Source organism: Idiotropiscis lumnitzeri, chromosome 4 (genome assembly GCF_059441095.1).
Source record: "Idiotropiscis lumnitzeri isolate Australia: NSW breed Sydney's pygmy pipehorse chromosome 4, RoL_Ilum_1.0, whole genome shotgun sequence".
Taxonomy (NCBI): Eukaryota; Metazoa; Chordata; class Actinopteri; order Syngnathiformes; family Syngnathidae; genus Idiotropiscis; species Idiotropiscis lumnitzeri.
The window spans coordinates 13795504-13822528 of NC_142394.1; the positions used below are offsets into that span (position 1 = coordinate 13795504).

Here is a 27025-nt window from a genome sequence, read left to right on the forward strand (position 1 = left end):
GGGGATCACGCGGCGTATTTTTCGAGAGAGAGAGAGAGAGAGAGAGACAATCGCTGTTTGTGTTCACATTATCCGCATCACCCTCCGTAGACTGCCAGTCTGCCAGACTGCCTCCTCCTGAAAACCACGAGGTGAGTGAACAATAATCCACGCGCACAGGCGCCCGATCGCTTGCCTTCCTCGCACCTTGCGTCCATTCCCGTCATCTCCGCTTGAGATTTCGCGGCCGAATGAATAATTCAATTGACGGCAGTTCACGCAGCTCACGGACTACACCCAGGTTCCAATTTGATTGAGGCGATGGATATTTCAATCGGATTAAGATTATATATGAATCCAACAAAAAACTGACGTTTTTCCTTTGTTTAGACTCTTGATTTGCCCGACTGCTGATTCACAATTTGACCATAGGGGAAGGGTGGATGCTTTCTGGAGGCAGTGTGTGACCACACGTATATCCACATTTCCACATTTTCGATGCGTTTAGTTGAATCATTCTGCATACTGTTAGCTGTGATATTGAGGCGCAATGATGAATGCACGGTGAAAACTGAACTGAATCCTGTGATTCATAATGATCCAAAAAGTGTAGCTAGTCAAGCACATATTATGAATGGGCGTAGGCGACTGGCAGTGCCGTGGGACATTCATCCTTTTTTATTCTTTCCCAGTCTTCATGTCCTGGCCAGAAGCAGTAGCCCCGTTCTCCTTCTTCTGCGCCAGGCCATGCCGTACATGACAACACAACTAGACCGGAACAATGCGTTTCGGTGTTGCGGGGTTTTGATTTAATCCACGACATGGTTTTAACACCGTCTCAGGTCACACTTTCATTGACACAGCTCTGCTTTGGAGGCAGCAACATTACATCTGTGGCCTGTAAGATAATGTGGAATATCAATATTTGTCATTAAGTATCAATCAAAGTGTGAATTTCAGGTTCATATTTGCCGTGATGGAATCCTTCTTGTGCATTACGATGGTCATTAGCAATTTTTAAGATGATGGCTTTATGTTTCCCTAAAAAAAATAGACACTAATTAAAACATTTATTTTTTTTCTTGCGCATCAGGTTTTAGAGATATTCTTTTGATTTATTGTTTTATGTTTGAGATATAAACTTGCACCAACAGATTTGACCAAAAGTTATAATTTATAATAATGACATTTCAGACAAATAAATCCACCAATTGCTCAACCTAACCCTTAATTCGCAAATATTACTGCCAGCCTATGTTATGAGGATAAGTGGTTCAGATAATGGATGGATTTTCTATGTAGAATATTATATTATTGTTTCATACTATTATTATTATTATTATTATTATTATTATTATTATTATTATGAAAACCTGATGTGAAAAAAATGAGGGTGAATTTGTAATAACAGCCAAAAATTCTAGAAATCCATAAAAAGTTGACTTGCATCTCTGATTAAAAAATGTAGTAAAAAATATTGACCAAGGTTAACTAACAGGTGAACCATCTCAACACTTTTATTGTAATTGATAAACACATCTATTGAAATTGACCATAGTTTACCTTTTCAACCGCTTTAATACTCACGTCTTCTTGATGATATCCATTACGCTACTTAATCTTTCTTGCATCCTCCAAAATCTGACAGCAATAAGCAATATTGCAACTGGCAATACCATCTGGTTGTTGCTTAGCCTCTTTCAACCTCAACATTAGGAGGACTGTTCACTCCTCTGGCCTTCTACTGTCCTCCTCTTTACTTGGATAACTCTTCATTGTTTTCCTATAACACGACACATGCACAGTAAGAAGATGGAATAGTCCATTGCCTGAGAAGCTAGAGGAGGAACTTGAAACGGTCAAGATAATTTAAGCATTTTGTTTTGTTTTTACCCACATATAAGACCAAACAATAATAATAGAGTTAAATTAAATCAAACTTTATTCTTCAGTTTTTTTTTAGATGCCCCTGAATATCTTTGGAACCCCAGGCAATTGCCCGTGCTTGCCTAATGGCAAGCCTGCCCTTTGCCCACATGCGAGGGCATTACGGAACTTAAGTTGTCCCATTTTTGTTTTCACTCCACTCAACCGGCAGGGTAGCTCAAGCTTGCTCCTATTTTAAATTTGCTAGCAATCCAATGCAAAAATGTAACCAAGTGACAGCTCGTAACTCAAAAAATAAATCAGGGCACTGGCATGAAGTCTAGTTATTGGGCTAAAGTATGTTTATAATATTGAAGTTCCCGATTAATACTTAATCCTCTATTTGTTAAATTCCAGTTCATTCCTACAGAATATTTCCAATTTAAAAAAAAATCTCCAAATTTCGCATCTCTACTCCTGTGATGTGTGAAAACGGTGGATCTTCTGTGTTTGGCTTACGTGTGTGCTGTGGTCCTGCTGCAGGCGGCGTGCAGTGACTCAGGGATGTATGTTATTCCATGTGATGGGACGTGCATGCTCTGAGCTCATGCTGCCAGAGGAGACACACAAGGGGTAGAGCTCGCACATCAGGAAAGTCTTGATGCCTGCCTGCATTAGCCTCTGACTGCCCCGCTGACTGCTCCACTGTCCCACTTACTGCAGCCAGCCTGGCCTGCCATGATCTTCGTTTTTCCTGCGTGTCCGCAGGGCAGTTACTGGCTTGGTCTTCTAGGCCAAATGATTCTTCGGTCAACCGATAACTTAGCGGAGTCTTGTTGTTGTCACTGTAGGACGTTGACTCATTAATAGTTTAAATTAGGGCATTATTGTCACGGCGATAATGGGATGTGCAATATGCATATCACAAAGACGTGCAGTAAATTCTTAAATTCATATGGGATTGCATGCTTTTATCTGACTTTGACCAATCAAAAGGAGCATTGCCATCCAATAAAAGAACAGTATCTCAAGGCATTAAGAATTCTAAAAAGACTTTAATAACCATATTAACAGTGTTATACATCCTATCAACACATTCAAACTTATGTAAACACTTTTTAAATGATTCTTTAGCACCTGTTCTCACTCTCACTTTGTTGCTTTGGTCCCTCACTGTTGACAATTACTGCAAAAAAATAAAACAGACACAAAACTCAATAAACCATTTTATATTTAAACACCGAAAATCAACTAGTTTAATGCCAGAATGTGATGCAAACTGGCTAACGGAAATTAGCATTGATGTTTCTGTAATTATTATACACCGTAATGACACTTTCTGAATCAGTAGTTCAGTTATCCTTCGATGTTCATTTTTCATCTCACCCAGATATTTTCTAGGCTTCCCTCCTTGGGAGGCGCCTTTATCTCCTCGCATGACGTATGAACTAGATGAATGGAGAGAAAAAAAATGTCACACACACTCCAAAACCTTGTCGAAAGGCTTCTCAGGGGAGTTGAAGCTGCTATTACGCTTGCTGTCGGTCTTCCACTTCTTTTGTACATACAGCCCAGGTTGTTTTTATAATGCTTGGATGGATGATGGTTGTATAGGAGGAGAGGGTGGGTACAAAAATATGAGTGAAAATCATATCCGTGCGTACACTATGTTGCAGAGGAAAGGGAGACACGACCTCATTGATGTGACAGCTCCATGGTGATGGCACAGTTGACTGGCAGCGGTGCCACAATGTAGGCCAACTCTATTTAGGAGCATATCGTACAAAAGGTTATTAGGATGGAACAGCGTAGACTTTCTGTTCAGCTTTAAGGAGATCTCTCTTTTCATTTCAATCGTAATATTTAATATGAATACTTTGAGAAAATGGGTTTACAGGATCCGACATGACATTTCGGCAAAAGAAGGCACGCTCACGTTTTCATTTGATTGTTTTATATTTTGGGCCTTCGTAGGTTCGGGATGCTCTATGCACAAATTGAAGTTACATTGGAATGGAACCCCTGTCTTTGTTTGTTTCGCCTTTGAGCTGCAGTACTGTTGGAATGATATTTTAAGATGGTTCTCCTGATATGCAGTTATTGAAGTAAGCCTCAGACATGGACAATATATCACGCGCTCACATCCAGCGAGGCTTCATCAGAGATCAAGATGTTCTTCTCGCGAAAGCATCGATAGTGACGTGTAGCACAACACAGCGCGCTATTAATCTTCAAAAGGTTCATTATTTCATAGTGCACTGGGGACTGTGAGCCCCGCCAAGTCGCTGATGAAAGGGGAAATGAAATGAGTTGTGTATGGTGAGTCCGGGCTTCATAAGGCTAATGGAATGAGTTTGCACGGCCGCATGAAGAGCAGCAGATGTGATGTTGTCGGGAATACCAGTGGCAGGCCCACATAGGATCATCCAGTTCAGGATTATAAGTTTCCTGTCCATGTGGGCAGCAGTAGCTCTTGGCTTCCTGACTAGACAGTCGCAGGTTCAAAATCTGCTGTAGGCAAAGTCAGGGGTGGGGCTCTTATAATACTCGTTCATATGTATGAAACGCCACTTTTACATTAATGACAAGTTCGTCGAATTACAATCGAATGACTTAAACAAAATTAAATTGTTCCACTTTAAAATAAACCAACTTGAATCGGATCTCACCCTATTTACAGAATCAAGATACTTTATGCATCAAATCAATTCGTCTATTATTGGCTAATAGCTGAGTTTTCTTTCTCTTTATGGTGCTATGATGAATATCCAAATGAGGTCACTTGGGTCGAAATAATTGGAATTGTGTCACTTGCACGATGAATTGAAAATTCTGAGTAATGTGTTTCCATGGTCATTTGTGGATGACCTCAGTCTCATACAAACAAACATTCATTCACATTCACACCACTGGACAATTTAGAGTCTTCAATTAAGCTAACATGAATGTTTTTCGAATGTGGGACGGCGGAGTTATCAAGAGCAGGGGTGGGCAAACCTTTTGATTGGCGGGCCACAATGGAGAAAACAACTACATTTAATTTTAGATGAAAGTGAACAAAAGCATTACAACAATTTATATGTCTTTGAAAAACAACAGTATTTAGAAAATAAAACATTAACAAGGTTTAGTCATTTACATTTTTTTTTAAGTTCGGCGGGCCGGATTAAAATATTTAACGGGCCACATGTGGCCCCCGGGCCGCAGTTTTCCCACACCTGATCGAGAGAGAGAAGCCACAAAAGCACAGAGAACCTGCAAACTCTACACTGGAAGGTTGCATGCAACTTTTGACCAATTTGATTCCTGCCAAACATTTCTGGCTTCACAGTGAGACAAGATACGACCAGTTTTCCAGTTCGTCAAGACATTTTTTAGTACATCAGCTGCTAACCTGTCAAAGTGGTCACAGTTCATTTTAAAGGGGCAACAACAACAAGCAAATGTCATAAAAATCCTTGAAGTGGTTTCTGAGCTACTCAAAACCACAACCGTGATACACACAAAGGAAAAGATGGATATGATTTCATTCGGTGTTGGTCAAGTTACAGTATGAACCCAGATGACTGAAGAAAAATTGTAACTGCAGTTCATCTCCTCCAATTGAGAAAAGTAAGATTGACGACATAAGAATGAAATCTCCTTCTGTGCAGTTTCATTCCATTTAGTTCCAAGCAAAATATTTCATTCTGGAAGCCCCAATTTACGCATTCTGAATTCATGTTTGGATTTTAACTGATATTTTTGTGTCACATTTGACAGCAGCCATTGAAAATAAATATTTTTCTGCCAAGTGTGTTGTGTTTGTGAGTGTATGACTGAAGTGAAGTGTGAAGTATGAAGTGCCACTGCTCTGCTGCTGCTGCTGTGTTCAGCTGGAGGGCAGTTCGTGTGTGTGTACGTGTGTGTGTGTTTGTGGGACAGAATTGGGGCAAGATGTCAATAGCTGCCTTTCCAAAATAAAGCCGCAGTTTAGTCAGTGAAGGAGGCTCTTTTTCTCTCTCGCTTATCATATGAAAGCTTGTGAGGTTGTAACAGCAGCGTTTGCAACCAGCTGACTGAATAATTCAAGTTTGTTATTCGCAAGAAGGACAGAGCGGACCGTCGATGAACTCCGTGTGTGCTCGTAGCAAACCACAGGACTGAACAACAGACTGTTTTGTCAGACAGAGAGACTTTGTGTGGGAAAATGGGCTCCGAGTGGGGGATTGTCTTGAAAGAATGAGACGCAGACGTTGCAGCACAGGGATTGAGACAGCCCTCATAACCTCAAACGCACAATGAAGACTAGAGGAGGCTGCAGGGCATAGTGAGTCGCTGCATGGGAACTTTAGCATACGGCAGTAGTTGACCATCGGACTCCCAGCAGTTTTTGCTCATTGATTTGCTACTGGGATGAAATAAAATGTCTGATAACTAAGTGGGGTATATAAGTGCAGATGCATTTAAAGCAAGCAAGGAGAGGACAAATGAAGCAAAATGGAGAACTCAACTGCATTTGGTAGTTTCCAAATCTCTGCCAAGGCCAAACAATCCTGATTTGAATCACCACAAAATTACACACCTTTGGCTGTGGAGTCAGAAATGCCATACGTGGCGCTTCAAAGTGTTCTAATTGAAAATAAACATGGACTAACCAAACCCTATGTCTATTTTTCTTATACCGCTGGTTCTCCAGCCTACCTATAAAAATACAAATACAGTCACATTAAGCTTAAAAATATGTACTTGATTCAATTAAAATGTGTGGCAAATTAGGTAAATAAAAATGTACCGATAGAAAGGAGTTTACATGTGTTTCTTAAACGTAAAAGGTAACGGAATTTGTCTTAACAAATGTACATGATGAATACGTTTAAGCCACATAATGCACTTTGAACATTTAATTCCACAATTCTTCATATTTAAAGGGAGCTTGTGTACAACCCTAGACTAAACAGCAGCTGTTTGCAGTGCATAAATACAGCCACTCATTCACAGTCAAATTCACACCTACAGATAATTTAGAGTTTTCAACAAATTGAACGTGGGTATTTTTGGAATGTGCCAGGAAGCTAAATTAAAGGAATAACAAGCAATCTCCACACAAGAAGCCCGGAGCCGAGCCTGGATTGCCGAGCCACTCTGTAACCGTGTTGGCGTTACAAGCATCCTTTTGGGCAACCATGACCATTCAAAGAAATCTCTTCAACTACACAGCAGTTATGTGCAGTGAGTGACTGGTGATGAGTTGATGGTGTACCATTCTCGTCTCCAACGGGCGCTTGACCACAATCGTCCTCAGTATAGATTATAGAATATAGATGCATGAATTGGTGCTCAAACAAATTGATTGACAGGGCTTCCTATGTTCCCGTTAAATCGACGCCTCCTGGACAGACAATACTTAGAGGCATATATTATTCATCCTCTGCACAAAATAACTAATATTATTGCTGTTTATTGAGTTACTGAAACTTGTGATGACTCTTCTTCATTTGTTGCCTGTATGATCTTACTATACTGCCCCCTGTTGGCCAAGGCCAGCACGCCAAAAGGAGCAGCACAACGATAATGTATTCTGTTAACTAGATTTTTTGCTGTTTTTATAATGTCCAACATTATAGAGCGCTATTCTCCTAATTGAAAAAAAAATATGACAAAAATTGGTCACTCAACAAATTATCTTTTGTATCTCCAGGGACCGCTGTACTGCTAAGTAACTTAAACAATAGCTGATATCAACATTTCGTTTATTCAACAAGAACACAATACTTGAGTGTCATGCCATCTTGCTATGTTTGCCTTAAGGAATGCTGCTCTCATCAACATTCTCAACTCCTTCTTATGAACACACTCCCTCGCGACACACTGTAGTTACTTTTGTTCTTTCTATTCATCCACTTCACTTGAGCAATGCATTTCTTAGACGCTTCCCTCTTCGGCCTCTTTAAAATCTCCCCTCCCTCCGCACCCCCTCCAATATCCTGTCCTTTCTCTCGTTTCTTTTCTTCGAGCCACTCTTTCACTATCCCAGTCCCCTTTTCTCAGCCCCCTTTAAAGCCGCCTCCCATTTCCCCGTTTCACCTCTGCAACCCCCATCTGTCTTTCCAGTGTCCCCTCTAGTTTTTTGCGCTCGTTGCCTGCTTTGGCAATGGTGTAGAAGAAGGCGGTCGGAGGCTGTGCTAGCTGCATTAGCCCCATGCATTATTCATGTACCCTTGCAGTCTGTGTTGGTCTTCTGCTGCCTTTTCACTGGAACGCACGGGCCTCCTCAAAAAACTCGGTGAATGGGACACAGGGCTTAAAGGAGGAGTTGCAAGATGAAGTCCAACAGAAGCAGTTTACGTCAAGCAGGTCAACGCTGAAGTGTAATTTTAGTCGGTTTTGATGTGTGGTTATGCACTGTCTCTCTTAACCCCGCAGCCAACGGCAAAGCATTCCCCAAATGTTTATTTTCGCCCCAAGCTGGCTTTAGGTTCCAGCCATATCCGCCACTGATGTTCGTGATGAATGCGATTTTAGGACCGGCCAAGATTTTCTGTCTGCTTGGCAGCCTTTCTGTGTGCTCGCCACACTCGGTTGTCCTCTTTCGAGCGCCCAGCCAGAACTGTTAACCGAACTGGGCGCTATGAAATTTTAATTTAGACAACCAGATGAGGATGGAGGGCCTCGTCTCCCCATCGCCATGTGCATCAGAGATTGTGGTGGAGCGAGAGTGAGAGTGAGAGAGAGAGAAAGCGAGAGAGCCTTGGGGACCAGAGGAGGGGCCTCTTGGAAAACCACATTCACATAGCTGGTTTGGATTCACATCTGCTTTGCTTGACATACTTTCAGGAGTCACCCTGAAAATATCATACTGGAATATTTTTTTTTCACTCAAAGATGCTGATCAGATTTGATTACAGGATGTTTCAATCTTCATTGTAGACATCAGCTTCTTGCGTGGACATTGATTATTTTACTCGACACGTCTCGCTGATGGATTTGTAATCTGCTCGTCACAGGTGGCTACTCCAGATTGGGACCAGCACCAATGATCACAAAGGTCCCCCTACAGCTCCTTTCAGCCAATCCTGGAGGGGCTGCAGAGCTGATGTCTCAAAGGGCGAGCGGCTGTTTGTTTTGTGGAGTCCTAAAGAGGCAAGCTTCATCACGGTGAGTCACACCAGCTCACAGTTCCTAGTTATGCGGGGCACTATGTCGGGACCCTGCAAATGTTCATCTGGTTTGGATTATTCCCGTCTTTGAACGTTTATCCTATGTGCATGCTTTTTTTCTGGATTCTGTTTGGAGCTAAACATCTTAGGCAATCCCTTTCTGGGTTTAGCATGAACTCTACTGCACAAGCAGAATCGAGTCATAAAGGTTTAATATTACATGAAAAAAATGTGCTCGTAAACCAATGGAATGGCTTCTTAGGGTGGATATAAAACTGCTAGAATCCTGCTGCTCTAACTCATTGGAGATGGTTACCTGACTCGGCAATAGAAGGAGAAAGAGTGAAAATGAATTCTGTGTGGGATCTGCTCGACCTGACACTCCACTTACACACACCCAGTGCACTTATACACACACGAGATGGAGTGCTTTGCCAGTCCCCGTTCCTCTGCGGCGCGTCAATAATCACACTCATCTCCCTGGCCGCAGCTGTCAGCGATGTCGCTTCGCTCATCCTTTTTCATCTTCACCAATCGGCCTCAGAACAGATCAGCAGGAGGTGCTAAAGTGACACCCTGCCCAATGTTGTCCCGTGCAGATCGAAGGCTTCTAATCCTCTTAAAGGTCAAACCTACGCGGCATGCTATAGTATTACTGCGGGAGTCGCGTCATCACTGGCACACAAACAGCAACTGAGATGACGATCAAGCCAGGATTGTTTCTTAAACCCAATCAGAAATTCTGTCCTGCATATCGTCGAGGAATTGAATCTGATGAATGTAGAATGCGTCATTAAATTTTTGGGAGGACCAAATCTGTTGAGTTGGATGAAAAAAAAACAACATTTTTTTAGCTTCCATTGCTTTGTTCAAAACGACGACATTATTTCAACTTGACAGTGCAGAGCATTCAGGAAAATAAACTAATTAAGATCTATTTACTGGTTTGATCCATATACTGTCAGAAAACTGGCAAAACTGTTGATTATTGTTTTACAAATTAAAAGCAGATGTTTGCAAATATCTTATTTGGCTGGGAGGCTGGAATTCAGAGGATTTGGACAGTTTGAAGTTAAAAGACTTCTAAACCGTTGATCAATTAGCAAAATTGTTGCTGATTCCTTTGATAATTATGGTTAAACAATTTTAATAACCTGTTTTCCAATTTTTTGGATGCAGTGGGTTGGAAGGTATGTGAGGGTCAGCCAATGTCAGGTTGTTCCTAAATTTGGCACTGCGGTTGGGAATCACCATTTCAGAATCGGACAAGACCTGGGTGTTCAAACAATTGTTTCTCATGTGAGTCGCAATTCACATATTAATGTTTTTTCAAAAATAGAAGTGTTTCAAAAATCCAAACCACACATATGCGACAAACCAAATGTCCCCTCCGCATAAGTCGCCTCTGCTCTCTCATCATCTGAGGCTCCAGTGTTAACTGATCCGTTCCAGTATGCAAAACATGTATGACAGGACCGAAATAAAAGAATATTTGAGGAAAACAAAAACACAGAGAGTGAAAATGCATTTCCAACAAATCGAGTATTCGTCTGAAGATGAAGAAGAAACATACCAAAACTGTTTCAGATCTTAAAACCACAATAAGGTTTGATTTTGACACATATCCTTACTCTGTGAATGCCTTTCAACCATACTTCAAAGTTACACAACAAGCACATAGTAAATGTGTGTGTGTTAGATTTCGTAAAGCATATTTTTAGACGAGTCTGCACAAAGCATAACAAAGATGTGGGGAACTCCTTTCCAAATGAAGGTTATAACCCCGTCCTGCTTTTGCTTCCTCGTGGTTTCACTGAGGCCTTTGTCTCTCATTATGTCCTGACATGGTGTGATTAAAGAACAGCCAAATCAGAAGAAATGCGTGACAGCAGAATCCTTGTTAATATGTAGATTGACGCATGTCTGTGAGTTGTTATTGTCCGCCAGTGAAGCAATTTATTTTTTTATTTTTGCTCTGAATCAGGTCTTCAGGTCCGGGAATCATATGATGCGTTCCGGCTGGCGACACTCTGCTGCCTCCTCCCTCTCGTCTTCTTCTTTCTGTCTTGCACTCCTGACTGGTTGCATGTCTGATTAGTCATCGCACACAAGGATGGCAATACACACGTCTTAGCAAATCAAAGAGGATGAGATTGCAATTATGGAGATGAATCTGCGCTCTGATTTATCTTACAAAGATATTTCCTCTGAGATGCTTTGTTCTGCTTCTGTGTGCTCAGTGTCTGAAATGAAAGCCTTCCTTATCTGTGTCTCCTTAGATAAATGGAGGAGAAGGAGCGGTGTCGTAGTAGGTCTCCGGCTCGGAGGGCAAGCCGGGTTCAGCAGGTGGTGGGAACTATAATACGTCGTACCCGAGAATCACTGAGCAGGTACAACTCGTCCCAGTTGGGGAAATGCAATAACGTAATTTTGGTGTGACGAAACTGTCTGAGAAGTGTTACGAAATCTGCACCTTTTTCACTCTGTGGGGGCCGTGCTGCATAATGTCACCTCAAGATTGAATGTCTGGATGTATTTTTTAAACAATACCAATGGAAAATCATACATATGCGAGAGACTGAAGCGCATCAGCCACCAAGTTAAGTTTGAATTCATTTATTGCGCGTTACAATAATGTCAACTTTAGTAGACATCTCTGTGACGTCACATCATTTCTAGTAGATATGCCTCAAATATTTCTACCTCTTCCTCCATCGCTCCTCTGTCGATACGAGATGCTTAAAAGATGAGCCCCCACACACAGCACGTGACGTGACGTCGTCTTTTGCACGTGTCACTTGCCGTCGTGCTTTGTGGGCATGCGTGTCACATCACGGACACGTTCCAGTCACATTAGACGACACGTTTGTTTTTGTAACGTGAACGAGTTCATCAAAATCATCACACCCAGCAGTATGAAGGTTGCTGCCTAGTCAGCTCATCATTTTATTTACTGCATCACTCGTAGCTCTTAGGCTATGTTCACACTGCAGCTCAATTATAATTTTTTTTTTTTTTGGTCCATGTGCGACACGTCAGATTTTTTCAAGTGGCGTGCATTTTCTTCAAATCCGACCATGCGGACGGTTCATTTTTTTTACACCTCATCTTTAGTAAACGTCTCCATGAAATTAGGCCATCAAAAAGCATCGTTTCACTTGACGTTGTGCTTTTTGCGCTTGTTTGTTACATCGTGGACGTGTTCCGTTCACAGAAATCGCATGTTTTTGTAACGTGAACAAATACATAAAAATATCTGATATAACAAAAAAAAATAAAAATACATCTGTATTGGGCATCACGCCATGCAGTGTGAACGGAGCCTTAGACCTTTGAAACATACCAGCAATCATTTAAATAATCAATCAACCATTTGATCTTAACTCTCCATTTTAACAAGAGATTTTGGACAATTCCATATAACCAAATTTGTTTAAATAATTTGGAAAAGGCCCTTTATCCTAGGACAGTGCACAGAACCTGAGCACCCCGACCCTAACCCCATCAAACACGTTTGGCACGGAGGAGAACCCAGATTGTGTGCTTATTCATTACCGGTCAAAACACGCCAATCGGTAATAATACAGGACTGTGCAGTTACATGATCTCCTTGGTCCCCCCACCACCGTAGCCCACCTCACCCCACAAGTCCTTGTTATATGTTCTTACACTTTCCCTCATTTAACTTCTCACCCATTTTGGACCCCTCAGAGAGCGGTTGCTAGGCGATGGGAGGCCTCAACGTTCCAACAGCCTGTCCAATCAGAATTACCAAGCCAAGCTGTCACTGCAGATCACCAGAGATCCTGTGCTGGACCGAAGTACCGGACATGGATTCGCGCTCACCACAAACACACCCCTGCTGGTCAGGGATGTGGTCACAGGTACATGCAGTGTGCTACAGAGTGTGTCCACATTGGGCTCTTTAAGTGGCCACTGCTTTACGTAACACTTCACAACCTCTCTCCCACTCTCACACACAGACATGCACGTGTCGATTGTCTTGGCATTCAGGCTGCCGGGCTTGGAGCCAGCGGGGTTGGCCTGAACAACAGTGACAACCTGCTCACCCTTTCTAAATTCAATCACTTTTCCGTTAGCCATCTTTAAGAAGCAAAAGAAAGAAATGCTGGTGTATTACTTGTATCAGTAGCTCACTGTACAGGATGATTGATGCACCAAGTAATCTCTTTATCGGTCGCTCATTGTAACACAATTAAAAAATTCAACCTTCGACACGTAATAAAGGAGAAGAGTAAGCCAGTTTTATTTTTAGGACTAGGAAAAAAAATTTAAATTGAAATCCACATATAATAGTGATGATGATAATGATTGCGCCATTGTCAGGTGACATTACAAAATGACTTTTGCTACATTGGGTACCTGTCGGTCTTTAGTGGGGACTTAATCCGTCTCTTACTACCGCCACTGTCTCATTGTAATCCTATTCAAAAACTCAATATTACAGCACACATTTATTCCATGCACATCATCCGGAGGAGTTCGCAATTAATATTTACCTAATAACATGACAAATTCATAGAAAAATGTATCATCAGCATCAGGGATGCTGATTATTATGTTTTAATGGTGGAGATGGCTACAGACATGCTTCGCTAGTAGACGTTGTCTAAAACGTGTTTTGGTCAGACCAACCAATCAGAGGATGGAAAAATGCTGATGTCATCGAGAGCAAGTACTCTGGACCAGGACAGAGAAATTTGATATTTGATTGGCTAAAGAAAACGTCCCATTGCTAATTGAGTTGAAGTTACATCAGTGAGCCCAGGGAAGATTAACTTGTCAGGGCAACACTTGATTGCACAAAAAAAATATTACATCAACATCAAATGGAAGTAGTCCTGCCAGGAGAAACAAAATGAAATGAGGAGAGTAAACTATTGGGAATGTACAAATACAGTTCCATGGAACAAATATTACACTTTCTGTAGTCCATGTACCTTGGTGCTTCTGATAGTTTTTAGGCCATCAGAAAAGGCCTTGCTGGCTCTTAAAGCTCACCACTGACATTGCCAAAGATGTTTTCTTGTCCAATTAAAAGGGTAACTGATAGAAAAAGGGGGATAGAACGATGGATGCAGAAAACATGAGACTCGGAAATTGGCCAAAGTGCAAACAAAAGTGAGGAAATGCTATGATATTGACATGGGTGCGGCTGCGCCTGACAGCTTTATTGGGACATTTGTGGATTAGTTTGACGCATGGCAAAACAAAGAGGAAGGGGAGGGCTCTTAAAAAACTGTAAAGATCAGGATATTAGCAGAAGTGACACATAAGCTCGACGGGGGAGGGGCGTGCTCTTGTGCAGCATGAGTGAGCCTGAATGTGTGCCAACGTGTGCGTGTACAAAACTGCATGCATCTCATGGGCAGACGGGGCTTTGCCAGGCAGATGGGGCGTGCGAAAGGAGTGCGGGGGCGTATGCATTTACGCGTATGTGGTCTCCGTGTGTTTTTGTGTTGCAAGTGTGCGTTACTAAGCGTAAGCCCAAACTGCTGCTCCACAGTCTTGCTCGCTTGCCTAAAGACAAATGAGTATAAATAAAACGCGAGAAAGCGGTGTGGAGCCGGGTTGGAAGAGTCCCAGAATAACTGTAACCCCTCACGTTCAGTCGAGCTGTTGAGTCAGCCATGTTGAATAACCAAATGTGTCATTTTGTGTGTGCGTGTGTGCCTGTGTATGTCCGCGTGTATGTACGCCTACGTCCGTGTGTAAAGCTCTGCTTTAATCTGTGCTAAAAGTAGCCATACTAGCCCACATATGCAACCAGGATTGTTTTATGCAAGCATGCACGTTTTTGATTGCGTGTGCGTGTGTGTGTGTGCGTGTGTGTATGTAGGGAGTCCTGCAGATGGGATACTCTATCCAGGAGATCAAGTGCTGCAGATCAATGATACAATGCTGGAGGATTTGAACGCCGATCAGGTGGAAAACATCTTAAGGTGAGAATTGCGGAAACACTTCCATCCATCCATCCAGAAGTGTTTGCTTTTGTACAGGAAGACCCCCTTTGGAGGTTATTATACTCAACAAAAACGAACAAAATAACTGAACAGTCAAATTGAAAAAAACATTATCGTTAATGAAATAGAATAAAAAAGAGAGTGCTTTAAAAACAGAAACACACAACTATCTGAAACTAAGTCTTACGCTTATAAATCTAAAACTAACTACAATTGTTTGTCATTTAATTACATGCATAAATGAGGCTTTGGGGTTCATTTTTAAATGACTTTATTTCTCTTTTACTGTACGGCCGTACAGAAGGAAAGTAGGTCAAACTGTTGTTTGGGATTTACAGTTTCTTGTATTACACTGTACTTATTATTGTGAACTTTTTTAAATATATAACTTGCAGTAAAGAAATACTCTATATATGGAAACAACTGAAACAAATACGAAAACTAATAAAAAATTAATTAAAGCAAATCATTTTGAAAAGGGCCAATAATTTTAAATAACAAAAGTCAAAATGAATCCAAAACTATTCTAAGCCTGCCCCCTTCACCCTCTTGTCATGTTCCATCACAATGGCTTTTGAATGTCTATAGTTGGAGTTTAAAAAGGAAATAAACTATAATTCTATAGCTCATTTCCCAGCTGTCTTAAAAACAAGTCTGTGGCACTGTGGCATTTTTTACAGAATATTTAATGGTGAAAAATAAACTCAGCTTTCATTAGAATGACCACCAGTAGATTGGAAATCACAGGTGCATTCCCGTCGGCTATTGGCTGTCTCCTCCTTTTCCATGCCTAGTGTTTGTGGCAGCAAGCTGATCGCTTCTACTCGCACAAGTAGGGCCCCAAGTGTGGAAAACAAGCGAGTGCCCAGATAATCAAAGCTGATACGACTACTTAAAGTGAAGGCCTAAAGAGATTCCATTGCATTGTCACCTTTAGAGGCAGCATTTAATCACCAAGCTGTTGAAATATACTTGTCGATTCCCTCAATGAAATGGACTCACTGCCCTACTAGTTTATGATTAACTGTATTACATGTCCTCTAATTAAACCACCTGATCAGATCAATTAACCTTTCCAGTAACCAGGCCACGCGTTGTGCCAATATGTGCGTGTGACCCTTCCAGTACAAAGCAGTGTCATTAGATGAGCTTCACTATTTGGCGGCGTACGTTAGGGTTGATTCATGCTGTGGGGGGGAGAGTATGTGAGACAATAGTTTAGCAGGTTTGGGGCAGAGCTTGTAGGAAAAAGTGCTTGCTTGACAGCTGAAACAAGAATATGATCTGTGTGTGTGTATGTTGTTTTTCCGCACAGGGACTTAGAGGACTGTATAACCGTGACAATCCTCCGGCACATGACTGTGAGTACAAAGAAGACATTGATGAACTTCGCTCGGCATGCCTTCACTAAGAGTCATTGCACCATCACTCATACCAATATCTCCCTTTACTGTATTTCAAGCATGTAGCTTCAAGATTAAGTGTTCTACGTGACAAAGTACAAATGTACAAACAGCAAGTCGGCCTACTGAGTCAGACTTAGTGGAATAATGAACTGCTTTTGTCCTGCTTGAGTTCAGCAAGCGTGTTTCCGCCAACACAACGCCACATGTCGTTTATGTGTATGTGTGTTGCAGAATCCCAAATCATCCATCATGTCAGCAGAGAAGAGGGCCCGTCTGAGAAGTAATCCAGTTAAAGTGCGCTTTGCAGAAGAGGTGGTGGTCAATGGGCACACTCAGGTGACAACATTTATATCCACAAAGACTTCTTTAGAAATAGAATTCAAATGAAAAATATACACATTTGTCACAGTGTGGCCATTTAAGGCACACTGTGCAGCAAGTAAACTGTGTAAACGTGTCAATACAGGACGAGAGAAACAGCGAGCATAGAAAGTCAAAAATTACAGATAAAAATTAGTCTTGGGCTGAAAATTTTAAAATTCAGTATTAGGAAGAAATAAAAAGCAATAAATGCTAAAATACAATAAATTTAGAATTCTATTCACATGGACAATAGCGCAGAAAGCCAACATGGACTTTCTATCCCTTTTCATGATTTTCACCAAGATTTTAAGATTTTTTTTTTGTCTGGGAGATTTTTTTTCTTATATTTTCATGTCGTGATTTTCATTCATGTTTAAATTAAATATTTTTTTTTTAAATTATCTAAACTGTTCCCACAAAAAAGCACACGCCAAATGCTTTCATAAAATGCTTAATTATGATGAAACCCCATTGAATAATTTTGTTGATGAAGAGGAGTGTCTCAATACCTTTTTCAGTATATAAGAAAAATATTAGCCCATCTGTCACAAAGACCATCTATTGTCATGAATATTTTGATGATCTATATCATAAGCTTCAATAAACTGTCCATGACAATGTAGTAACAGTATCATTATCCTTACTGTATCTGTTCTGCTACGATCCAATAATGTTAGCAGCCTAATCCAATTAAATTTCCCCTTCACTTCTGAGACACTCAGGTAGATCTAGCGGCTTATTTTCCGTTGATAAAAATCTTTAGTGTTGCTTTATAAGGGGCAGCCATTTTACCATGCTGTGCTTTTTGCACACATTATAGTAGACATTTGAGGCATTTCTCCATTGCAGACTTGTCATGTTCTCTTTGTTCTTTTTTTTTTTAAATTCTCTCCATCAGGGAAACTCTCTTCTCTTCCTGCCCAATGTTCTAAAAGTCTATTTAGAGAATGGACAGACCAAGGCCTTCAAATTTGACCACACCACCACCGTCAAGGTATGTGCTGTACATGAGCACCCGTGTGAAAAGTGTGTCCAAATCTGTTTTGGGTGGAGCTTTCTCATATGCAGTACTCCATGTTTGAATTAATGCTCACTAAAAAGATTTTAGTTTCAAGAAGTCTGAAGTTGGCGTACTGTAAGAGTAATATTCACACAGCATGACATTTTGCAATTGCTCAAGAGTATTCATTGCGGGGGAGACTTTTGCCGCACTCCAATGGCGTGATAGTGAAAAAGCAATTAATTTGATGGCTTCTGAAGGAGGAAAGAGGGGGAGAATTTTCCGGTGTGTGAGGATAACGTAAGAATAACTCGCGTTTGGAATGGCGGTAAAGCTGTGATGTAACGCATTTGGTATTTGTAAATGTAGTTTAAAAAAAAAACACACCATTTTTTTACAGCAGGTTTTGTGTTTTGTTGCTTGTTTTCCTCACCACAGGGAGCCAAAAGTGAGTGAGTCCATTTGCACTGACCATCTGCCGTTAGCAGGCTGGAGTGAAATCATTTTGTCGAACGGGGGTCTCAACTGTTTTTTTTTTTCACCATTCCAGGATATTGTTCTGACTCTGAAGGATAAACTATCCATCCGGGCTATTGAATACTTTTCCCTGGTGCTAGAGCAACAGTACAGCATCACCAAACTCCTGTTGCTGCATGAAGATGAACTTATACAGAAGGCAAGAAAACAACATCAATGAAATCTAAAATGTTTGTTGCTTTGACTTCCAGAACTTGCGGTAACTTTTCCATCGGTGTCTCATGACTCCATCAGGTGGTGCAAAAAAAAGACTCCCATGATTACAGATGTCTGTTTCGAGTATGCTTCATTCCCAGAGATCCCACGGACATGCAGCAGGAGGACGCCTTTGCCTTTGAGTACTTATTTTTACAGGTTAGCGAAGCACAGCTGCTACTTGCTGAGTGTTTGCCTCTCAAAATGTTTGTTTTTAAAATGATAAATTGGGTATCCAAATATTATTTATGTACAAGGATGTACATGTATTTTCGATTTTTACGTCTGGACAAAAAGTGCTTGTCTTGCCTAGCAAGCATAAAATTTACTTTGGTTTGTGCTTCCAGAGTGTAGGCGATGTACTACAGGAGCGCTTTGCTGTCGAAATGAAGTGTAACACGGCACTTCGCCTCGCTGCCCTGCATATGCACGAGAGATTGCATAGCTGCGGACTGACCAGGGCCTCCATCAAAGCCATTACGTAAGTGTTAATGTGCACGGTTTATGGTTCACATTGAAAAAACACATTTCAAGCTAATATACATTACTCACAAAAAAAGTTAGATATCGCTAAATTGATTTCCGGGTGAAATGACAGTATGAACCTAAAATGCACTATAAAATTTGGATTGTCATTTTAGCATCTTTTTCGTGTCGTGGGTGTACACTTTGAGGCTGTATCCATGTGCTTATCATTTCTTCTTCTGGGTGTTGACAGGAAGGAGTTTGGACTTGACAGCTTCATTTCTCCCACGCTGCTGAGCAACATGAGGGAGAAGGACCTGAGGAAAGCCATCAGCTACCACCTCAAAAAAATTCAGTCTCTGTTAGAGCCTCGGCAGAAGGTAAGAGTTTGACCGAGGGGCCTGTGAATACAGTACTGTGTAAAAATGATGGCCAATAAAAGTTCATTTGTGGTTGTAGGGTTGGCTAAGAGCTAATCCTCCTGTGGTTTTAAAGTGATATATAGAGTGACAGCTTGAGTAGTCAGGGCACTTTATGGGATATATGTAGCCTGGTAAGATGAGTGCAGGACATTATTTTGCTGAATTTATTTTTCTTTCTCTGGCGATACGTATTCCCCGTGTTTACTCAACCCACTTTTCTTTTGTCCTCCTATTCCTCATTTTTATGTTGCTTTAGGTGATATCTGCTTCCCAGGCTCGTCTGGCCTACCTCACTCAACTGGGAGAGCTTGTTTCTTATGGGGGAAGATCCTACTCAGCTACGATGATGGTAATGGTTAAGTCCACTATCTCAATTCTAATTTATAACGTGTAACACCATAGATAAGATGATGGAAATTAGTTGTTACAGTCATTGGAAACTTCTAACCAACTGAGTTCAACACACGCGGCGCAGCAACACATACAAATACAACATAAAACGATTCTGAGAGGCATATACTGTATTTTTTCTGGTCTGTCGGAACAGCAACTATGGGTGCAGCTTTGTAAAGGGGCATGAATGACGAACCATGAAATAGCAGGGAACTTTGTATCTGCTTTGTTGACCTTCCCGCAGTATCTGAATACTATTTAAAGTTTTTCTGTGCTGATGTTTTCCCTCTCATCAACACCCAGCTTCAAGAAAGGGAGGTGTTGGTCAGCCTGTTGGTGGGAGCCAAGTATGGCATGAGTCAGGTCATCAACCACAAACTCAACGTAATCTCTACATTGGTTGAGTTTAGCAGCATCAGCCGTGTGGAGTTGCTTTCTGAGTCGGATAAAGTCAGTCTACTGCGCATCTCACTGCACGACATGAAGGTAAGGAAGTTACTTGCACGTGAATACTGAGATACTTGGCTTTATTTTTCATTAAAAAGGAGGCACTTTGATGCTGACACAGATTAGACAATTGATGCTGGAGTAAATATAGGTCAAGCATGCTTCCTGTGACACCCAAGTAGCTTAAGGGAGTGTGTATGAGTTCCATAAGCTTAATTCACTGGACTCAAATGTGACTCTCTCTCCTCCTTTGTCCCACTCCATTTCCTTTTTCTCCCTTACCCCCCTGGCTTAAATCACTTCCGCTTTACACTATCTTCCACAATGCCTTCCATCTCTCAGCCATTTGCCTTACTGATGGACTCTCTGGCAGCCAAAGACCTAGGGTGTCTGCTGGGAGGGTACTGCAAACTCATGGTGGATCCGAGTCTCAATGTCTTCCGAATGGGGCGCCCCAAAGTGAGGGTGCACCGCATTGCTGCTGAAGAAGGTGTGTGTGGGAAGTTCACCGTAGTAGAGGGCGTGTGCTATGAGTCCCTATCAAGTGAGCAAAAACTGTTTTAAGTAATTACTCTCTGCTTTTGACCATTTCGATCCATGGGTCATTCCAGAACATTACATTACAATTGTCCTGAGATGACTGTACGAAAACACAGCACATGATAAATAAAATACTGAACAGTCGTAAAAAGTGTATTGATGATGGCAGAGCTGGACAAATCTGTTTTTCAATTCTGGAATGACTCCGTTATTTCCATCACATGTTAATGTTTGCCACCAAGTATGGGTAGAGACAGAAAAGCCACTCATTCGTATCTAATGATGAACTGACACAGTATTTTGCTAACATATAGTTTCTCGTGCTAGGTTATGTGTCTCGCTGCTGCAGTGACTCAGATGAATCAACCGATGAGGATGATCCAATGGACTCTCAGAATTACAAACACCATGACCCAGCAAGTCAGGACTGGGAGGAAAGGCGGAGGGAGGAGGAAGAAAAGAGGAAAGAGGAGGAGAGACGAGAGAGGGAGGAGCAGAAAGGCAAACAGGAAGTGAAGATAGTAGTGACAACAGAAGGTTGTGAATACGAGGATGAAGAGGAACGAGGTGCTTCAGGAATCGGTCTGCGTAAAGTGATGAATGAGGAACTGAATCCAGAGGCCAGTTGGTACCACACAGATCTACGGGTAACCAGCAGCGTTTCCAGCTTGTCGAGCAGCTCGCTGAGTGCTGCCCTAGAGGAGAGCAGTGCAACAGTCAAGGTTTGTCCTCATCTAGAAGCGTCATTCACAAGAGAGAATCCCCAAAGTTTGGATGTTCATCAACCCTATCTTATGGAAACAAAACGCCTCCAAGGCCCGTCAAGACCGACCAATCTCAACTACCGAATCAATGACAACTCTTGTCTTTGTTTTGCCGAACTCTCTAAAGCTGATTTCCTCTCAAGCCCATCGGGGGCTACTAGTGATGATGAAGAGGAGGAAGAGGAGGAGGAAGAGCGGGGAAGGGAGGTACTAAGACGCATTTCTAAGATCCCGAGTTCGAGAGATTTAAGGATGATTGACAGCACACCTTTCGATAGAGTGCCCATTAAAAGAAAGAAGAAAAAGACCCCTCCCAAAGTACCAATACGAACCAGTTCCATACCAGGCCACAAAGCAGGACAAGCTGAGCAGCGCCTCTCCAAAGATGAAGAGTCTCTTTTCCAAACTCCTTCCCCAAACCCTAAAGCAGCTCTTTTGGCCAAAGAGAATGTGTCAGAGTCTGAAGAGGAGTTCTTTGATGCACAGGAAAGATTCACTCCTCCAGTTCCAGATCTCTCAGGTTTGTTCATGATGTATAACTTCATGATGTCATTATTAATTCAAATGCATGCTTGCATGCTTTTTATTTGATGGACATTTGTCAAACCGTAACTGGAAAAGATGCATACAATTATTTAAGAAAGATTATTCAAGACAAATTGCCTCTCTCTTGCAGATGTAGAGCTTGCGGATCGGCGGAATGCTAATCGGTTGAGTGGAACGTGGAATTCACTTCCAGCTGCTAAAGGGAAAGAGCTATGCTCACCTCTTTTCAAGAAAGTGCAACCTTCTGAATTCAAGAATGGAGTAGAGGATCGTAAACATCCCACAAATAACCTTGTTAGTAAACCATATCCTGCAGAGAAACCTGAAGTTAAGGTTAAACCACCACTGGCACCGAAGCCCCATCTGCCTCCCAAACCCCAGATTATCCCCCCCAAGTCTCCAAAGCATGGGAAATCATATGCTCACTGCAACGGAGATGCTTGTGGACGTCTGTCTTCTGATCTCCTGGAAATGGAGCCAGACACGATGGAGTTCAAGTCGGTTACATATGGTACAGGAGGGTCGCCACTCATCACTGCGGTGCGATGTAACAAACAACCGTTACCAGTCACAGCGCTGCAAACCAGAGAGGAACTGGTAAACAAGCCAAAAGAGAATAGACAACATGTTGTTTCCAAAGACAAAACATACATTCCTGACAAAAAGGACCCGTCTGAATTGACAAAAAGTCATGGGACTACGAAAACTCCACCATATGCCCCCCTTATCCCTCGCTCAAATTCAGGTTCGAAGTTATCTGCTCCCCCTCCAGTACCACCAAAACCCACTTCCCCAAAAATTCTCCACCCTTTAACATTAGTTGCTAGCTCTCCGGTCTCTCCAACAGATCCAAGCAAACGCATCTTTCAAGACAGCACAAGCCCACCAAATGGTATTAACCCCTGGAGCAGCCGCAATGGCAGTGTCCAGTCAGGACCAAGAAGAGTGTCCGTGAGCCATGAGAGCCTGTCACCCAAAAATGCAGACGCATCAATTGCCACCTCCCTCACCTCAGACAGCTCCAAAGTGGTTAGTGGCCACGAAAGTAGAGAAGAACGAAGATCTGGGTCTGGCTCAGATCTTAGGAGTAGTTCTTCTAGCCTTGGAGGCAGACTCTCTGCCTCTGCTCTTAGAGGGAAGATTCAGGCGCTTCCTTGGTATATGACCCGCTCACAGGAGATTTTAGGGACTCTGGACTACCCCTCCACCAACTCAATCAATGGCGATACGTCTGGCTTTGGGTCAGGTTTGTCTGTTGCAAGTGGGCTGTCGGATTCGAACAAGACCCCTGTGAAGGATAAAGAAATGGTGGCCTCAAAATCAGGCGGGAGAGGGAATATTTTAGAGGATGGAGCTGAGGTTGTCATAGCGACCATTAAGGAGGCAGAGGAAGTAAGCTCATACTTGAGAAAGGTTAATGGGACAAATGGGTCGCATCCGAATCTCAATTTTGCAAGCAACAGTGCACACAATGTTTCATCAGAGCAGCCTCAGTCACGGACCCACTCGGCAGTGGGAATGGGAGGCATATCTAACATGCAAGTTGGCGGCGACTCGCCAACCTCTTCTCTTGGAGACGGCACCCCTCCGCAGCAGAGAGAGGCCTGTGGCTGCCGTACCGTTTACGCCAACTGCTTCAGTGGCGACAACGAGGATGGCATCAGCTTCGACGAGGAGCTTACTGTCTATGAGTTCTCCCGCCGCACGCGTCCAAAAACAACACGACCTCCTCCTGTCCCTTCGCCCACCACACCCCCTCCAAATCCCAATATCTTGTCACTGCTGAGAGACAACCCCCGTCCACTTTCTACTTTCTCCACTGCCTCCTCTGAACTCAGCCCCTTAGTTTCGTGTCCGGTGTCGCCGACAACGTCACTCCGGGGTCCCCTTCATTCCCTTACCAACAAGAACTACGGTGGCCTGAAAGGAGGTTTTGCCTCCTTGCGACAAGATATAGATCAGCTTTTGTTGGTTTTGGAGAGGGCATTACCTGAACAGATGCAAACAGACATCCTGTCAAAGCAGGATGGTGCCGCGCCCGACCCCAATCACAATGGAAGTGAAGGCAGCACGACTCAAACGGGTTGTACGGGATGCAGTCCTGCGAGCATGACAGAGGCCGAGAGGAGTCTTCTCCAAGCAGAGGCTCGACGATTAGCGTCCGGGTGTCAGCGGGCCACGCGTGTAGGCTGGGCTCCTGATGAAGCCCTCCGGTCTTTATCTAACAGCTTTGGTGCGTTGGTTCAGCTATCTGCAGCATGCATGCGAACCAGTCCATGCTCCGACTGCGACAGCTGCCATAATGCGAGCTTGGATGACGACAGCCAGGAGCCTATGGACAAGTTGAAAGAGATCGTGGCTCTGTACCGAGAATTTGTTGGGGCTGTTGAGACAGCTGGAACTGGTGCTGGAGGCAAGAGTGTGGGCCTTAATGGCTCTGGACAGAGCCAAGGAGAAGGTGATGGCGTCAGGCTTCTTGCCAAACGCTGCACTGTACTCATCTCGTCTGTGTTTGCGCTCACACAGCTCTTCCGGACACCCACGTTAGTCTCCTCTGATACTGCTAGTGGTGTACCCCTCAACTTCTAAACTTTGAACCCCAGGACTGTTTAGACACTGAATTTAGAGTACGAGAGGTATAGGACCCTTTGTTCTTTGTACAGTAAGTGCCATGCACATGCACACCACACATATCGACGTGAAAACACAAAGCCCACAAAACGCTAAACGAGGAGAGGAAACCTGGCCTAGCCTCTTTGTGGATGCGTCTGGACTATGCATTTGTACATATGAGTTTTATAACTCTTATATTTCTCTTATTTTATTACAACCTGTGTACGTATGTGAGGATGAATTGCCCATTTATGTATTTATGTATTTATTTTTTACAGTATTTGCACCGTGGTCTGTGATGTTCAGGTCTCTGGTGGTTAAAAAATATGAAACTATGGATGTCACTGGATTTTTTTTTTTTTTACCTTATATTTAAGACAGTATTATTTGAATTTAGATTCAGTCACTCCACAAGGTGTAATCTGTAAATTGTCTCTTTTTAAATTAAAATCTAGTAGTCCATTTTACTAAGAACGATCATAAATGCACAAAAATGAACCAACTTGTTTTCTATATACAGGTTTGCACCTTTTTAAGGATTTTGTTTTTCCAACATAATAATAACAAATAACTTGGATTAGACAGTACCATTACAAATCAGGGAGAGTACTTCTGACTGTTACAGATTGCACCTTTTTATAAAGGCACATAACCTTGTGTTAAGTGTTTTTCTACGCTTTCCTCTGTCCTTACTGAGCATCTGTGAAACACTTTCATCATTCAAACATTATGCAGTATTATAATGTAGTTTTCATATACGTATATAAAGACAGCATATATTTTCTGGAAATGTGAGCGTAAGGACCATGGCATAAAACAAGGGAACGTGTTTATGTTAAAATATTTTTGGCAAGTCCGAAAAGTGACTGTTGACGCTGTTTTGATGTAGCAATGATCCAAAGTCTTAAAACAACTATCCACAATTGTCTCCCCTATACTTTCCTTTTTGGGTATGTTAGTGACGAATTATGTACATGAGTTTCAAAATGTACCTTTTTATCTCTGTCTCATATTAATGTCACTACTTCAGTTTCTGGCTATGCAAACGCTAATGATGGGTAAATGAAGCTTCAAATCTGCTTCATGAACCAGTTGTAGTATTTTTGGACTCCTTTATTTAAAGCAACAGTGCCATCTACAGGACTCAAAAATACAACAACTGGTTCATGAATCAAATTTGAAGCTTAATTTTCCCATTACGAGCAAACGCCTCTTCTCTTTTTGTCTTGTAACAACAATAACCGCGCTGTTTGTCCGAGAATAACCGGTGCTTTTTTTGATGGAAATATTGGTCAGTGTCTCAATTCTGGAGAACCTAGCAGCATTTTCACTTGCAACGTTCGGCAAAGTTGCATGGCATTAGAATTTGTCATTTTAAAGCCTCCATACTGATCTATGTGAGTTGTCAGTGTTAATTTAATCTGCTTGTTTACACCACCTGGAAAATAGAGAATAACGTCTGCTTCCACAAATGGGAACGAGAAAGAGTACATTAGCAAAGATGTAGTTTTACCAGTAGGTGACAGTTCATGTTTAAAAAGCCCCCAACTCTCGACAGAAGCCTCCATTTGTGTGCCAACATCTGGACGTAGAACTCATAATGTGCAGCTGTTGCATTTAACAGTGCCTGTGCCACTTCAACGTTTGTTCTCCTTCTGGGTTATAGTTGTACATTTCATCCGCAGTCATGTTTCTGTACCCACAATTATGCAGATGTACCAAGATATATGTTTGGGAATAAATGACACGATGACCTTTAAATGTTTTGGACTGATGTCAAAACATTGTTGTCCCAAGTCCTTCTCTTTTTAACCATGCAATCTGTTTTGATTGCTGCTGTCAGAAAGGTATTCATGAGCATGTTTATTCTAGTGGCAGGATTTTACAGTGGTGCAAAAGCACCTGAGATTCACGTAGCTAAATTTGAACCAAAATGTACAATATGATACAGCTCGTGTGTTGTCGCAGTATTATGTGGAGGAGGCATGACATTGCAGCAAATTACTATATTGTGCAGATATCAATTTTTTTAAATAGTACCTTAGGTTTACGTAATAATGTGGACAGGGAATGTTAACTGCACAACCGTTTTCTTTTTCCCCAGACAGCAAGATGATTGAGAACACTTATAGCCTACGCTCCTTTAAAGCAGAGCTTTTAATTTTGTCCCAATGAAAAGAAACACTTGAGCAGAGAGGCTTTGTAACCACGACAGCTCAGCCCTCCAGCCTGAGCCAAAGTCTCCCTTCCAAGTCAGATTGCCCTTAATCTGATCATTATCTGTCTGACTTCTTGATTTAGCAATCTAGAAAGTCTGCGGCGAGGCACATGTCAAAATCACATTCTCACAGTGATGTGACTGATTT

General features: G+C 42.1%; 1 protein-coding gene across 2 annotated transcripts; it reads left to right on the forward strand.

Moving 5' to 3' along the window:
* Positions 1 to 26420, forward strand: frmpd1b (FERM and PDZ domain containing 1b). Of its 2 annotated transcripts, XM_088293460.1 has the most exons (17): positions 1 to 131; positions 8832 to 8982; positions 10969 to 11374; positions 12696 to 12868; positions 14845 to 14947; positions 16284 to 16329; positions 16606 to 16710; positions 17636 to 17731; positions 18288 to 18413; positions 18509 to 18628; positions 18817 to 18950; positions 19188 to 19314; positions 19613 to 19705; positions 20053 to 20235; positions 20539 to 20740; positions 21064 to 22020; positions 22177 to 26420. In XM_088293460.1, the coding sequence occupies exons 3-17, from the start codon at positions 11268 to 11270 to the stop codon at positions 24633 to 24635; spliced, it is 5031 nt and encodes a 1676-aa protein (XP_088149586.1). In that variant the 5' UTR covers positions 1 to 131; positions 8832 to 8982; positions 10969 to 11267; the 3' UTR covers positions 24636 to 26420. The 2 variants fall into 2 exon arrangements, with proteins under 2 accessions (XP_088149586.1, XP_088149585.1); XM_088293459.1 differs by lacking the exons at positions 1 to 131; positions 8832 to 8982; positions 10969 to 11374; positions 12696 to 12868; positions 14845 to 14947 and having other exon boundaries at positions 16195 to 16329; positions 20539 to 20686.
* The last annotated feature ends 605 nt before the right edge of the window (positions 26421 to 27025 follow it).

What these genes read in the sequence shown, in the direction of transcription:
- frmpd1b (XM_088293460.1), top strand. Translation starts at nt 11,268, where the DNA reads ATGGAGGAGAAGGAGCGGTGTCGTAGTAGGTCTCCGGCTCGGAGGGCA. An exon ending in TGGTCAATGGGCACACTCAG is followed by an intron (nt 16,711 to 17,635) that starts GTGACAACATTT and finishes TCTCTCCATCAG; the next exon opens with GGAAACTCTCTTCTCTTCCT. An exon ending in ACCACACCACCACCGTCAAG is followed by an intron (nt 17,732 to 18,287) that starts GTATGTGCTGTA and finishes TCACCATTCCAG; the next exon opens with GATATTGTTCTGACTCTGAA.